This window comes from Homalodisca vitripennis, chromosome 7 (assembly GCF_021130785.1).
Source record: "Homalodisca vitripennis isolate AUS2020 chromosome 7, UT_GWSS_2.1, whole genome shotgun sequence".
Taxonomy (NCBI): Eukaryota; Metazoa; Arthropoda; class Insecta; order Hemiptera; family Cicadellidae; genus Homalodisca; species Homalodisca vitripennis.
The window spans coordinates 123,365,754-123,382,300 of NC_060213.1; the positions used below are offsets into that span (position 1 = coordinate 123,365,754).

The following is a 16,547-nucleotide window of genomic DNA, read 5'->3' on the forward strand; positions in this document are numbered from 1 at the left end:
CTTAAGGCACAGACAGCTTGGTTAGGACCATTATTTATTTCCTCTTTTGATACATTTAAAAGGAGTTATGAAATTTAGCACTTACAGTAACTGTAACCCTTCAAGAGCAAAAGTTGAAGAACGAACCAATTGTCGTTATAACGAGGTTTATTATATTTACCAGGACTTCACAGGCTGTGGCTTTGCACGCTATTTCCTATCGAATGATAGTTACTTCATACGGAAATCCTTAATAATCACTGAATAAACAAAAAGTGAAACAATTTTATGATAAACAATGAAATACACAAATTTCTCTTCAACATTCTATAAAAATTAAAAGAATAGCCCCAATAAAGTTAGTAATACATGAAATATTTAAGGCAAGAATGGAGTGATACTTTGTCGTAGTAACCTTAGTGGCAAATATGATGTTGTATTATAAAGATTTATACGAATTCTGAATCAGAAGTAGAGATGCTCATGGTATGTATTATCCCAGTGATAATTTTTAAGAGTTTGAAAAGATTCACAAAATTTCGACTGATTATAATTTCAGGTCTAGTGTGTCATTAAGCATTTTTGGTTTGGATTATTTATATTACATACACAATATATTAGTGTTTCCTCGTTTCCACGATAAGAAATAGGCTCCGGTCTGGAAATCTTGCTTTAGTAAAAAAAGTCTACTTCCGCCCCTTGTAACTAAAATTACATATTACTTCTTATTTGTCTGTTGACAGAATTAGACGCGTGTATGTTGATTTCACCTTTCTATGACATCGGGAAGTTTAAAAATTAAGTACAAGGCTGCAACCTCAATTCAACCCCTATGGGTGTTTGGTTTTGATGAAAATGCTTTAAATTTCTAATTAAGATATGAGGAATATGTGTGCCAAATATAAACATCTGGGATATCGCGAAAATGGAGAATTATATGACTATTACAGTATCACAGAACACAGAAGTAACAGTGAAGCATCCAGGTCGGTATGAGTGATGAGTGACGGGCGGATGTGTGAACGGCAACACTGTACGGATTACTGGAAGCTGGTAGGCTGCTGGCATCCATCGGTATGAGTGATGAGTGACGGGCGGATGTGGGAACGGCAACACTGTACGGATTACTGGAAGCTGGTTGGCTGCTGGAAGCCATCGGTATGAGTGATGAGTGACGGGCGGATGTGTGAACGGCAACAATGTACGGACTACTGGAAGCTGGTAGGCTGCTGGCAGCCATCGGTATGAGTGATGAGTGACGGGTGGATGTGGGAACGGCAACACTGTACGGATTACTGGAAGCTGGTTGGCTGCTGGCAGCCTTTGGTATGAGTGATGAGTGACGGGCGGATGTGGGACCGGCAACACTGTACCCATTACTGGAAGCTGGTTGGCTGCTGTCAGCTATCGGCCTCGCTTTTCTCTCTGATTCTCGTCCTACTTTGTTAAATTGATAACTATAGTGATGAGTGATGAGTTGGGCTTTGCCTTTTATACACATACATTATAATAAAACGAATAATTATAGTAATATATGAGCCTCGTATTATCACTAGAGGTATATTAGAAAGTACTTATAAAACAAACATTTAAAATAAAAATATTGTAATGAATCTGATCTGAAACCAATTATTTATAAAAAGTCTTACTTGCATAGGGAACATATATTTTCTGTCAAAAAGACTTAGGTCCTACAATGTTAGGTTGTTATGTACAGTTCAAAAAAGTACCGTTACAATCAGCTGATTAGAGAAGCTAAAATTAACATAGGTGATTTTGTCTGACAAACAGTGCTGCCACATGGCCTTTGATATGGTTTAGTACTCGTCTTTTTAAAAGCGCATAATTTCCTTTATTTGAAAACCGAGTTTATAACATTTTGGGGGAGACTTTAATAATGGGGCTTCAATCGTTATTCGATTTTTATTATCGAATAATTTGTTATAGTCTATTATCCAATTTCGTTATTATTTAATAAACGTAGGCTACAATGACTTTAATATTAACAACATGAAAAAAACATTGTAAGCATAGTACATAGGCAAACATTACAAGTTTAATTCAAAACAATTAACAGTAGCGTTAAAAATTAAAAAACCAACTTCGCCCTAGACCTAACTACTGAATCATAAACTTTATTTTTTTAAGGAGAGGTCGATCCGCTTAGTACAATTCCAGCTTATCCGGGTAGTAGTAAACAATCGCTTGTATAAAATGGATTTTACCAGGAGCCAAATCGACATCTTGAAGCCATTTGAACAAATCTCGTCACTTTCAAAATATATATCACGACATATCCTCATATCCATCACCATTTTAAAATTCTTACAACAATTAGTTACTTCAATATCGTTTTATTTTAACATTAAAAAACATTGTAATTAATAACATGAAATCGTATCTTAAGTTAAATAAATTGTAATATCGAATTATTCATTGGATAAAAGCAATCGAAACATTTGATAATAATAACCGAATAACTTATGTAGGTCGCTTAATAAAGTCTACACAGTTTTAAATCATTGGATTTGTAACTACCTTTTTACCTACAATGTAATAAGAATGTGTGAGCTTTTTTATCGTATGTAATGTTCAAGATGTTTTGCTTTAAAATCTTGAGAATCATTTCGAAAATAAACTACGTATATAAGGGAATATACTAAATGTAGACTTATTACAAGAAGCTCATCTAAAAACAACAATAGGGAAGGCGAAAAAAAAACAAAATCGTGGCTGTTAGAATAACTATTGAGTTTTAAAATTTTGAATATGCCATTTTGGTATGTTTTTTATTTAAAATTACAAATGCTTTCTGTTTTAATTACATCCAACCGTCTGTAATTATGACATATCTATAATTTATGGCATAGAAAACAGTATCTACTACAGTATAACGTGTATCTATACCACAGAACACTGTAATGTAAAATGTTTAAAAGTTTGTTAACAACGGTGGATAATTTGAAAGGATAACAGTATTTCGGACATTTTATATCATTATTTGTTATAGCTATATAACACTACTTTTCTGTAATTATGACGTATCTGGGAAACAGTATCTACTACAGTATAACACGTATCTATACTACAGAATACTGAAATGTAAAATGTTTAAAAGTTTGTTAACAACGGTGGATAATTCGAAAGGATAACAGTATTTCGGACTTTTTATTTCATTATTTGTTATAGCTATATAACACTACTTTTCTGTAATTATGACGTATCTGGGAAACAGTATCTACTACAGTATAACACGTATCTATACTACAGAATACTGAAATGTAAAATGTTTAAAAGTTAGTTAACAACGGTGTATAATTTGAAAGGATAACAGTATTTCGGACATTTTATATCATTATTTGTTATACCTATATAACACTACGTTTCTGTAATTATGACGTATCTGGGAAACAGTATCTACTACAGTATAACACGTATCTATACTACAGAATACTGTAATGTAAAATGTTTAAAAGTTTGTTAACAACGGTGGATAATTCGAAAGGATAACAGTATTTCGGACATTTTATATAATTATTTGTTATACCTATATAACACTACGTTTCTGTAATTATGAGTATCTGGGAAACAGTATCTACTACAGTATAACACGTATTTATACCACAGAATACTGAAATGTAAAATGTTTAAAAGTTTGTTAACAACGGTGGATAATTTGAAAGGATAACAGTATTTCGGACATTTTATATCATTATTTGTTATAGCTATATAACACTGCGTTTCTGTAATTATGACGTATCTGGGAAACAGTATCTACTACAGTATAACGTGTATCTATACCACAGAATACTGTAATGTAAAATGTTTAAAAGTTTGTTAACAACGGTGGATAATTCGAAAGGATAACAGTATTTCGGACTTTTTATATCATTATTTGTTTATAGCTATATAGCACTGCGTTTCTGTAATTATGAGTAATCTGGGAAACAGTATCTACTACAGTATAACGTGTATCTATACCACAGAACACTGTAATGTAAAATGTTTAAAAGTTTGTTAACAACGGTGGATAATTTGAAAGGATAAAAGTATTTCGGACATTTTATATCATTATTTGTTATAGCTATATAGCACTGCGTTTCTGTATTATGACGTATCTGGGAAACAGTATCTACTACAGTATAACACGTATCTAAACTACAGAATACTGAAATGTAAAATGTTTAAAAGTTTGTTAACAACGGTGGGTAATTTGAAAGGATAACAGTATTTCGGACATTTTATATCATTATTTGTTATACCTATATAACACTACGTTTCTGTAATTATGACGTATCTGGGAAACAGTATCTACTACAGTATAAGGTGTATCTATACCACAGAATACTATAATGTAAAATGTTTTAAAAGTTTGTTAACAACGGTGGGTAATTTGAAAGGATAACAGTATTTCGGATATTTTATATCATTATTTGTTATAGCTATATAGCACTGCGTTTCTGTAATTATGAGTATCTGGGAAACAGTATCTACTACAGTATAACACGTATCTATACTACAGAATACTGTAATGTAAAAATGTTTAAAAGTTTGTTAACAACGGTGGATAATTTGAAAGGATAACAGTATTTCGGACATTTTATATCATTATTTGTTATAGCTATATAACACTGCGTTTCTGTAGTTATGATGTATCTGGGAAACAGTATCTACTACAGTATAACACGTATCTATACTACAGAATACTGTAATGTAAAATGTTTAAAAGTTTGTTAACAACGGTGGATAATTTGAAAGGATAACAGTTATTTCGGACATTTTTATATCATTATTTGTTATAGCTATATAACACTGCGTTTTCTGTAATTATGAGTATCTGGGAAACAGTATCTACTACAGTATAACACGTATCTATACTACAGAATACTGTAATGTAAAATGGTTTAAAAGTTTGTTAACAAACGGTGGATAATTTTGAAAGGATAACAGTATTTCGGGACATTTTATATCATTATTTGTTATAGCTATATAACACTGCGTTTCTGTAATTATGACGTATCTTGGGAAACAGTATCTACTACAGTATAACACGTATCTATACTACAGAATACTGAAATGTAAAATGTTTAAAAGTTTGTTAACAACGGTGGATAATTCGAAAGGATAACAGTATTTCGGGACATTTTATATAATTATTTTGTTATACTTATATAACACTACGTTTCTGTAATTATGAGTATCTGGGAAACAGTATCTACTACAGTATAACGTGTATCTATACCACAGAATACTGTAATGTAAAATGTTTAAAAGTTTTGTAACAACGGTGGATAATTCGAAAGGATAACAGTATTTCGGACTTTTTATATCATTATTTGTTATAGCTATATAGCACTGCGTTTCTGTAAATATGAGTATCTGGGAAACAGTATCTACTACAGTATAACGTGTATCTATACCACAGAATACTGTATGTAAAATGTTTAAAAAGTTTGTTAACAACGGTGGGTAATTTGAAAGGATAACAGTATTTTGGGACATTTTATATCATTATTTGTTAAAGCTATATAGCACTGCGTTTCTGTAATTATGAGTATCTGGGAAACAGTATCTACTACAGTATAACATGTATCTATACTACAGAATACTGTAATGTAAAATGTTTAAAAGTTTGTTAACAACGGTGGGTAATTTGAAAGGATAAAAAGTATTTCGTGACATTTTATATCATTATTTGTTATAGCTATATAGCACTGCGTTTCTGTAATAATTATGACGTATCTGGGAAACAGTATCTACTACAGTATAACACGTATCTATACTACAGAATACTGAAATGTAAAATGTTTAAAAGTTTGTTAACAACGGTGGATAATTTGAAAGGATAACAGTATTTCGGACATTTTATATCATTATTTGTTATAGCTATATAACACTGCGTTTCTGTAATTATGACGTAATCTGGGAAACAGTATCTACTACAGTATAACGTGTATCTATACCACAGAATACTGTAATGTAAAATGTTTAAAAGTTTGTTAACAACGGTGGATAATTCGAAAGGATAACAGTATTTCGGACTTTTTTATATCATTATTTGTCATAGCTATATAGCACTGCGTTTCTGTAATTATGAGTATCTGGGAAACAGTATCTACTACAGTATAACGTTGTATCTATACCAACAGAATACTGTAATGTAAAATGTTTAAAAGTTTGTTAACAACGGTGGGTAATTTGAAAGGATAACAGTATTTTCGGATATTTTATATCATTATTTGTTATAGCTATATAGCACTGCGTTTCTGTAATTATGACGTATCTGGGAAACAGTATCTACTACAGTATAACACGTATCTATACTACAGAATACTGTAATGTAAAATTTTTTAAAAGTTTGTTAACAAGACGGTGGATAATTTGAAAGGATAACAGTATTTCGGACATTTTATATCATTATTTGTTATAGCTATATAACACTGCGTTTCTGTAATTATGAGTATCTGGGAAGACAGTATCTACTACAGTATAACGTGTATCTATACTACAGAATACTGTAATGTAAAATGTTTAAAAGTTTGTTAACAACGGTGGATAATTTGAAAGGATAACAGTATTTCGGACATTTTATATCATTATTTGTTTATAGCTATATAACACTGCGTTTCTGTAATTATGACGGTATCTGGGAAACAGTATCTATCGGTTTACAGTATAACACGTTATCTATACTACAGAATACTGAAATGTAAAATGTTTAAAAGTTTGTTAACAACGGTGGATAATTTGAAAGGATAACAGTATTTCGGACATTTTATATCATTATTTGTTATAGCTATATAACACTGCGTTTCTGTAGTTATGATGTATCTGGGAAACAGTATCTACTACAGTATAACACGTATCTATACTACAGAATACTGTAATGTAAAATGTTTTAAAAAGTTTGTTAACAACGGTGGATAATTTGAAAGGATAACAGTATTTCGGACATTTTTATATCATTATTTGTTATAGCTATATAACACTGCGTTTCTGTAATTATACGTATCTGGGAAACAGTATCTACTACAGTATAACACGTTATCTATACTACAGAATACTGTAATGTAAAATGTTTTAAAAGTTTGTTAACAACGGTGTATAATTTGAAAGGATAACAGTATTTTGGACATTTTATATCATTATTTGTTATACCTATATAACACTACGTTTCTGTAATTATGACGTATCTGGGAAACACGTATCTACTACAGTATAACACGTAATCTATTACTACAGAATACTGAAATGTAAAATGTTTAAAAGTTTGTTAACAACGGTGTATAATTTGAAAGGATAACAGTATTTTGGACATTTTATATCATTATTTGTTATACCTATATAACACTACGTTTCTGTAATTATGAGTATCTGGGAAACAGTATCTACTACAGTATAACACGTATCTATACTACAGAATACTGTAATGTAAAATGTTTAAAAGTTTGTTAACAACGGTGTATAATTTGAAAGGATAACAGTATTTTGGACATTTTATATCATTATTTGTTATAGCTATATAACACTGCGTTTTTCTGTAGTTATGATGTATCTGGGGAAACAGTATTTACTACACTATAACACGTATCTATACTACAGAATACTGTAATGTAAAATGTTTAAAAGTTTGTTAACAACGGTGGATAATTTGAAAGGATAACAGTATTTCGGACATTTTATATAATTATTTGTTATACCTATATAACACTACGTTTCTGTAATTATGACGTATCTGGGAAACAGTATCTACTACAGTGTAACACATATCTATACAACAGAATACTGTAATGTAAAATGTTTAAAAGTTTGTTAACAACGGTGGATAATTTGAAAGGATAACAGTATTTCGGACATTTTATATAATTATTTGTTATACCTATATAACACTACGTTTCTGTAATTATGACGTATCTGGGAAACAGTATCTACTACAGTATAACACATATCTATACAACAGAATACTGTAATGTAAAATGTTTAAAAGTTTGTTAACAACGGTGGATAATTTGAAAGGATAACAGTATTTGGACATTTTATATAATTATTTGTTATAGCTATATAACACTGCGTTTCTGTAGTTATGACATCTGGGAAACAGTATTTACTACACTATACACGTATCTATACTACAGAATACTGTATGTAAAATGTTTAAAAGTTTGTTAACAACGGTGGATAATGAAAGGAAACAGTATTTTTGGACATTTTATATCTACTATATACAGTGTGAACTGGGAAACAGTATCTACTACAGTATACACGTATCTATACTACAGAATACTGTAATGTAAAATGTTTAAAAGTTTGTTAACAACGGTGGATAATTTGAAAGGATAACAGTATTTCGGACATTTTATATAATTATTTGTTATACCTATATAACACTACGTTTCTGTAATTATGACGTATCTGGGAAACAGTATCTACTACAGTGTAACACATATCTATACAACAGAATACTGTAATAGTCGGTATCCAGAACAGTATAAATACCTTCAACAGCCAGGCTTGACGTCTGACTCGCGTCATCCAAGGTGTAGCGTGAAAGGCAGCGTCGTCTAAGTGAAACTTATCCCCAGATTAATTCCATTTATAGCGCCATTAATTTTAATCCAAACTCTTTCATTCAGAATAGGCTCTGTAGTGCCAGGTGAATCTTGTTAACTCAGCCGTAATAGAAAAACTCGTCGCTTTTGTACAGTCTGCTGACAACAGCACTCGTGACGTCAGACAATCGCGGCATCAGCAAGTTTAATCCGGGATATTATCACAAATTGTAATTAACTTGAGCTTATCCGCCTGCCAGTGACGTGTGTTTTCGTCTGGTGCATAATTGCGCACATGCGCCTGACATCTCTTGATAACTTGGTAGACGACTTTTGTAGTGGGTATGATACTTTTTGTACTGGTTTAAACGGCACTCATAAGATACGTGTCGCGATTTCGATGATTTTTCGCAATTCAAGGTCATTGGTAGTGCTGAGGCGAAGGGGCTTTCTAGATGTTACCCACCTAACTTGAAGTACTTTTACACTCTTAATTTTTGTATTAGATTTATAGGAAGTGTCTAATTCAATACACATTCGAAAGCATTTTAGAATTATACATTTTTTATAATTTACTTATAATAACACCGATAAAATGACTTTACGATAAAATATAATAAGCGTTTGGCTGTGAACAATTATATTTTCAAATTTAAAAAAAATACAGCAAGAAGTGTTTATAATATAAAACCTTAAAAAAATCACACATTTAAAAACAAAAAAACACAGTACAAAATTTTAAAAATTAAAAATAAAAAAAATCAAGTTTTTTAATTTTATATTATAAATGTAAAATTGTGCTCCTACGATTAGTAAAGTTTTGTACTATAATGGAAATAAAGATGTTTTTGATTGATTTATTTTAATAAATTGCACTTGTAATTTTAATAGTACGAACTGTAGTAGTAATAGATATAATAGTAATAGTAGTAATAGATATAATATTATTGTATTTGATGTACTACTCTTTCGTGCTGTTCCTGGTGACTGAGATATTGGTGTCTCTCAGAATTCGAATCTCGGTTTGAGAATAAGATTTTCACATTAAAAAAAAAAACAATCACCTGCGTCTAGACTAGAAAACTGTGATTAATGTTTCTGGGCTTGAGTATCAGATCAGCAACAAAACATCATTACTCGATCATAATTTTAAAGTGACAACTGTATAATAAACAAGTATGAAATTTTACTCCTGTTTTACCATTTACTATCTAAACCAGGTGATGTACGAGAAACATCCTTCACTGAACTTGTAGTCCGTTAAGGTGTTATACATGCAGGCAATTTCAAGTTGTGGTCGAGCAAGCGAGCGTTGGTAATGTCTGTATGGGGTGTGTTTGTGAAAGGGGGGGAGGGGGGTTTGTTGTGGCACGTTCCGTTCTAGGATAGTAAGTTTCATTACTGAACTTGGTTTATGAATGAAGTTATATTAGCTGGCTAAGTTTATGAATGGATGTCACCAGCACACCCTGTCGGCAAATCGGGCAACTACTCTGATCGGTGGTCTCATCTTATTCTCAACTTAGATTGGTCGGCTGCAACAGCAATCTCAGCTGCTTGATGGCGGTTTGGTCTTTTACACAAAGCATAGGTAAAAGTATGTTCAACTCACTTATTTTGCTTAAGATCGAGCTGCAGTGAAACGATCCTTAAGAACTATGTCGTAATTATCCTCATGCACTTTTACACCCCTAAAAAAAGTAAAATAGCATTTGGATACATGTGCGTATATGGGGGGGGGCTCATCCCTCCCTTCAAAATTTTGTAATACAAACCTAAAAATAGCACCAAGTAGTTTTTTTTAACTTAGAATACCTTTATGTATAACTAATTATTTATAGCTGAACAACTTCCTTAGGAAAAGGCAAAAATGGCGTTTGGGTACGGTACATGAGCGTATATTATGGGGGGGGGGCCAATCCCCCTCCAAAATTTTGTAATACAAACCTAAAAATTGCACCATGTAGTTTTTTTTTAACTTAGAACACCTTTATTTATAGCTTAACTAGCAGTTGCCCGCGGCTTCGCACGCTATTTCCCGTTGAAAACAGTACACTATATTCACTTATTATGTTTCTATCACATCCTAAACATTGCTGAGATAATTGATAGTCGTGATAGAAAATTTATCAAAGAAACCCAGTTTCGATCATAAAGTGTCTTCTTTCGGCTTTTTTCATTTACCTTCGATGTAACCAAATTAGATTATCTTATGTGCAAACATTCACGGATTTGTACAATGAGGTTGTTTTCATAATAGCGTTTAATAGTATTTTCATTTTCATTGCATTAGATAGTTCATTGATCATTGGTGCAATCTAAATTTAAAATTAGGCAATGGCGTCTTGCATGCAATCTGAATTACACTACTGATCAAGCACTTTATAATAAAAATTTTCTAAATTTTAAATGTTAACACACAAACATTCATTTATATATATATATATATATATATATATATATATATATATATATATATATATATATATATATAGATAACTTCTTGAGGACAAAAATAAAAATTGCGTATGGGTGCATGTGCATATAATAATGGGGAGGGCTCAAAACCTCCATCAAAATTTTGAAAGACAAATCTAAAAATTGCACCTAGTAGGTTTTTAAGTTAGAATACATTATTTTATGAGTTCTCACAGCTTATCAGTCTCCTGAGGAAATATTCCTAGATCTTTATACTTTGAAGTTATTTTATAATTCCTAAACATCCCAGTGTCTCAGCCACTCCCACATTAATTTTCTATGATTGCCATTGACATATAATTGGACACATATTTATTATACCTCCTAAATTTAAAATTAGACACCTGCTATAGTAAAAAAGAGATTGTAAGTAATGTGTATTGGGGTAAGATTGTTCGTATGGTGGTACAATCAATATTCCTCTCATACAACTGGCTATTACAACACTGGAGAGCCTTGGGTTTCAAGGTCTACAGTCTACGGTGTTGATCTGAATTAGTAATAGTGTAGGATAAAATTTAACATATATAGATTTTGTAGTTTCTAATGTTTCGAAGTTCCAGTTTTACGGATTTTCCACATTTTATGACTTGCAAACCAATTTCATAAGAGAGTGAAATCGCTGGAATGACATCCCAGCTCCTCTCTCGACGCGTTTTCTGTGACAGGGGTCTGCAAGCCTGGGGCGAGGCTGCTTCAGATCACCTCATCCCAACCTCAGCCGGTGACGAAAGGGACTCGATGCAGCGTCCTGATCGCCGGAACCAATGACCTTGCGGCCGGGGAGCAGCGGAATATATACGACAACCTGGAGAAGAGGATCACGTCCGTAGCTTCTCACAACGGGCTGATTGTCGCCACGCTGCCCCATCGTCACGACTTGCCCTCTACGCACGATATTAACCAGCACACCGCCCTCGTGAATGCCTATATAGAAGGCACCACATCTCTGTCCTAGATATGAACAGACTGCAGCGGAAGCACTTCACGAGGCACGGGATGCATCTACACACTAGAGGGAAGTGGCAGCTGGCCAGACTCATCGTGGAGGCTCTTGGCGGGTTGAGCGTCTCGACTGCTGCGGCCAAGATGGCTGAGGTTGCTCCTGACACCAGCACTGCCGTCCCACCAATGCTGCCGCCGCCGCCACCACTGTCACTGCCACCGCCGACGCCACCACCGTCGCTGCCGCCGCCACCGTCACTGTCGCCGTCACTACCGCTGCCTCCGCCACCGTCACTGTCGCCGTCACTGCTACCGCCGCCGCCACCGTCACCGTCACCGCCACCGTCAGACTCTATACAGTTGACTCCAGAGCCCCGATGCCGACTATATCTTGTGACGAAGCCATGAAGGAAGATCGAAGAAACGTCCCTGTTGTCCATTCTGCAGCTTCAAATTTACAAGAGCAAAGAATTGAGACTGCTTTTTTAGAGACCCCTCTTTAAATCAGCGGACAAAATTGACAAACAATCGCCATCAAAAACGAACAAACTCAAAAATTTACAAACAAATTGAACTGAAACTGCTTCATCAAAATGCTCAATTTGCAACCAAAAAAATTGGAAGAAATTCAACTCATGTGCGAGGATCTCAAAACAGATCTTGTTGTCACTGAAAACGGTTTTCAACAGTGATAACATCGCAATGTGCAAAATTCCAAATTATAAATTGGCTTCCGCGTACTGTAGACCCTACTCCAAAGGATGAGGAGTTGCTATTTTTATAAAACAAAATTTCACTTTTGCCCCCTTTCCGATCCAAGAATCACTCGAAAAAGATTATGAAGCAGTCGGAATCAAAATTCAAACAGACAAATCAAAATTAGTAGCGATCGGAATATATATATATATATATATATATATATATATATATATATATATATATATACAGGGTGTACATAAAGTCCTGCACGGGTATAATATTTTCTGAACGATAACAGATAAATCAACAAGATTTGGTACATCAACACTACACCTAAAAATCTACTTTTTGAAGGAACTATCAGTTTTCTGTAATATCATGGGACGTCCCGCAAGGAGTCAGAAGGAAATCTTAAATAGTAGCTTAGGTCAATATGCACATCATTTTAAAGGGCTTAGCTAGCAGAATTTAGTGCCGCAAACCGCACTCAAAAGGATTGGATCCAGTACAAAATGGCGGCTGTTCAAAGGTTTTTTATTTAAAAAAGATGTTTACTTACCAATCGAATTTGTTCACCTCCGATCATTTGACAGTTGGAAAGACGCTCATAAAAACAGAATTGAGCAGGGAAACTTGAGGAATCGTCTGACATTCTAGAACTATTCTTTGTCTCAGTTCATTTAAATTTTGAGGCTTTGTATTGTAGACGTTGTCCTTAAGGTAACCCCAAACAAAATAGTCTAATGGGAGAAAGATCTGTGAATGCGCTGGCCATTCTACAGTCCCACGCCTTCTGATCCACCGTTGCCAAAAAAACAGTGTTTAAATAAGCTCTTACGTCGATGACTTAGTGTGGGGGGTGCTCCGTCCTGTTGAAACCAGATATTACTTGGAAATGTTCTCCAAACCATGTTTCGAAGTGCTGGTGTAATTTCATTTTCCAGCAAACGGTATGATATTGCATTTTAAACTTCCTTCAATAAAGAAAGGACCTACCAACTGTATACATATCACACCAAGCCAGACATTCACCTTTAGTGGATACTGCGTATGTGCCTCCCGCATTCAGTGAGGATTTTCACTACTCCAGTAACGGCAAATGTGCCTGTTTACGCTTCCATTCAGCATTAAATGAACACTCGTCTGAAAACACAATCAATTTCGTTGTGATCATAGTTTTACAAAAATTCTATACGTCGATCGAAATCATCTTCGTTGAGTTCGGTGCACCAAATGAACTTTATAGGGCTTAAAATTTGACCCTTTCAGAATTTTTTTAACAGACAGTAACAGAGATGTCATGAGTTTGTGCTGCTGAGGCGTAGGGACTCTTGCGGGTTCTTAATAAATGACTGCAATACATCTAAAGAGTTGTCTTCGTTTGTCGCAGTAGCCGGCCTTCCTGACCTATGACGATCGGAAAACATTTCCTGTTTCCATAAAGCGTTGAACAGTTCTCCCTACAGTTGTTCTAGAAATTGGCTGCGTCTCTTGAAAGTAGTCATTAAATAAATGATATGCTTCCTCGCGTGATCGTCTGTTGTTTCCCCAACCACCCATCATAAGAAGTGTTATACGTTCACGTTTCGTCAAGCGACATAGTGTAGTTGAAGAACTACAAGCAATACGACAAACTCTTTTGTACTAAAGCGCACTGATAGAAAGGTTGGACAGCACTACTAAAACAAGAAAACTAGAATAGCCTACTACGAATAGACTGGCTAATAGGAAAGTCCAAACTGCGACCCAAAGATAAGAGCTTTCCAATTGTTACTGTTATCAGGTTTTCCCCGTTATCAATATATTAGGAAAAAATTTGTAACCCTTGAGGATAACTAACATCATAATTCACTTCTGTACAACTGACAAGCATAATGTAGTATTTAGCTGCAGTATTCCGTTTGGTTACAGTTTTGCTTTACTGGGTTATGGCTACTAATAAAATGAAAACCAAGTAAAACTTTTTGAACATCCGCCATTTTTGTACTGGATCAATCCTTTTGAGTGCGGTTTGCGGCATTAAACTCTGCTAGATAAGCCCTTTAAAATGATGTGCATATTGACCTCAGCTCCTATTTAATATTTCCTTCTGACTCCTTGCGAGACGTCCCCATGATATTACAGAAAACTGATAGTTCCTTCAAAAAGTAGATTTTTAGGTTTAGTGTTGATGTACCAAATCTTGTTGATTTATTTTACTATCGTTCGTAAAATATTAATACCCGTGCAGGACTTTATGTACACCCTGTATATATATATATATATATTATATATATATATATATATATATATATATATATATAGGTCTCCCAGTGGAAACGAAGATATTTTTTTTTCCAAATTCGAACAATTACTGACAGACTTGACTGATCAACGTCAGGAATATGTCGTGATGGGGGATTTCAACATTGACGCGTTGGACAACACTCACCATTCCACATTTCGATTAGTTGATTTACTTAGGTCATTCGACCTGGAGTTGTTAGTCAAAACTCCGACGAGAGTGACGGGTACAACCCAATCGGCTATCGACAACATCATCACCAACCATCCAAGTGTCGTGGTGTCTGTGGTAAACACAGCTATATCTGACCACTACGGGCAAGAAGCTGTCGTCAGTGGAATGAAACTTGAAAGGGAGCCCAAAATTAACCAAACAATAAGAGACACAAGGCCAGAAAACATCGCTCACCTCAACACTTCCCTGTCAACAGAAAAGTGGAGTTTCCTTCACTCTTCTCAATCTGTAGAGCAGCAGTTCAAAACATTTAACGACGTAATAAATTTCCATATTAACACATGCTGCCATACAAAAACGATTAATATTTGCGAAAAATACTTGTGGAGGATGGAACTGAGGTTGCCAATCAGTTTAAACGAATTTTTCGCATCCGTTGCTGTTGGGCAAAGTCCTCGGCCGTCTGAACCGCAAGTACGTCCCTCGCGAAGACAGAGTCCAGCAGCCTCAATGTTGCTGACGCCTTTCACTGAGGATGAGCTTCACCGAATTATTCAGCAGCTCCCAGCCAAAAAGTCAAATGATCTTAATATAATGTCAACATGGCTCATCAAACAATGCTGCAAGCATTTGGTGAGACCTTTAAATAAATTGCTAAATTCTTCATTCCAAACAGGAATTTTCCCCTCCCTCCTCCAATTTTGAAAAAAAGACGATCAATTTTCAATCAATAACTATCGGCCTGTCTCAATTTTGCCAGTATTGAGCAAAATTTTTGAAAAGCTTTTTCTCATAAGAATGTTTCAATTTTTCGACAAATACAGTCAGCTCTCAAATAAATAATTTGGATTCAGAAAGGGCAAATCGACGACAGACGCAGTAGTGAGTCTTGTTGATATGATTGTAGAGGGAATAGAATGTCGGAACCACACAATGAGTGTGTTCTTAGACTTGTCCAAAGCATTCGACTGCGTTGACCATAGCATACTGTTCGACTGACTTGGGTCCCATGGCATCAGGGTGTGCCCCTTAAATGGCTTAGCTCATTTCTAAGTCATAGATCTTAAGTTGTCCAAATATCAAATCAATCGTCAAAACCAATAGAACTGAGGTACAGTGTTCCCCAGGGATCCATTCTCAGTCCTGTGCTTTTCCTGCTTTGTGTCACGACATAGGATCATCACTTCTGCATGGAGGACTGGTGCAGTATGCTGATGATACGACTCTCTGTTTTAGTGCAAGATCAAGTGAAGTGTTGGAACAACAGGCCTTTGTTGACATCAATAACTGTGTACAATACTTCCAAAGCCTCATTCTCACAACAAACTCCTCAAAATCCAACGTTTTAAATTTTGCTCTGCGCGATGTAGGCAACCACTGTGGATCTGCCGTCTTGTTAGCTGATTCCACATTGGAAGAAGTCCTCTCTTCAACATTCC

General features: G+C 34.5%; 1 protein-coding gene across 1 annotated transcript; it reads left to right on the forward strand.

The window, feature by feature from the left end:
• Window positions 1-11,966: 11,966 nt before the first annotated feature.
• Window positions 11,967-12,359, forward strand: LOC124366872 (leucine-rich repeat extensin-like protein 6). The gene has a single exon (XM_046823472.1). It carries the CDS (start codon window positions 11,967-11,969, stop codon window positions 12,357-12,359), a length of 393 nt encoding a protein of 130 aa, XP_046679428.1.
• The last annotated feature ends 4,188 nt before the right edge of the window (window positions 12,360-16,547 follow it).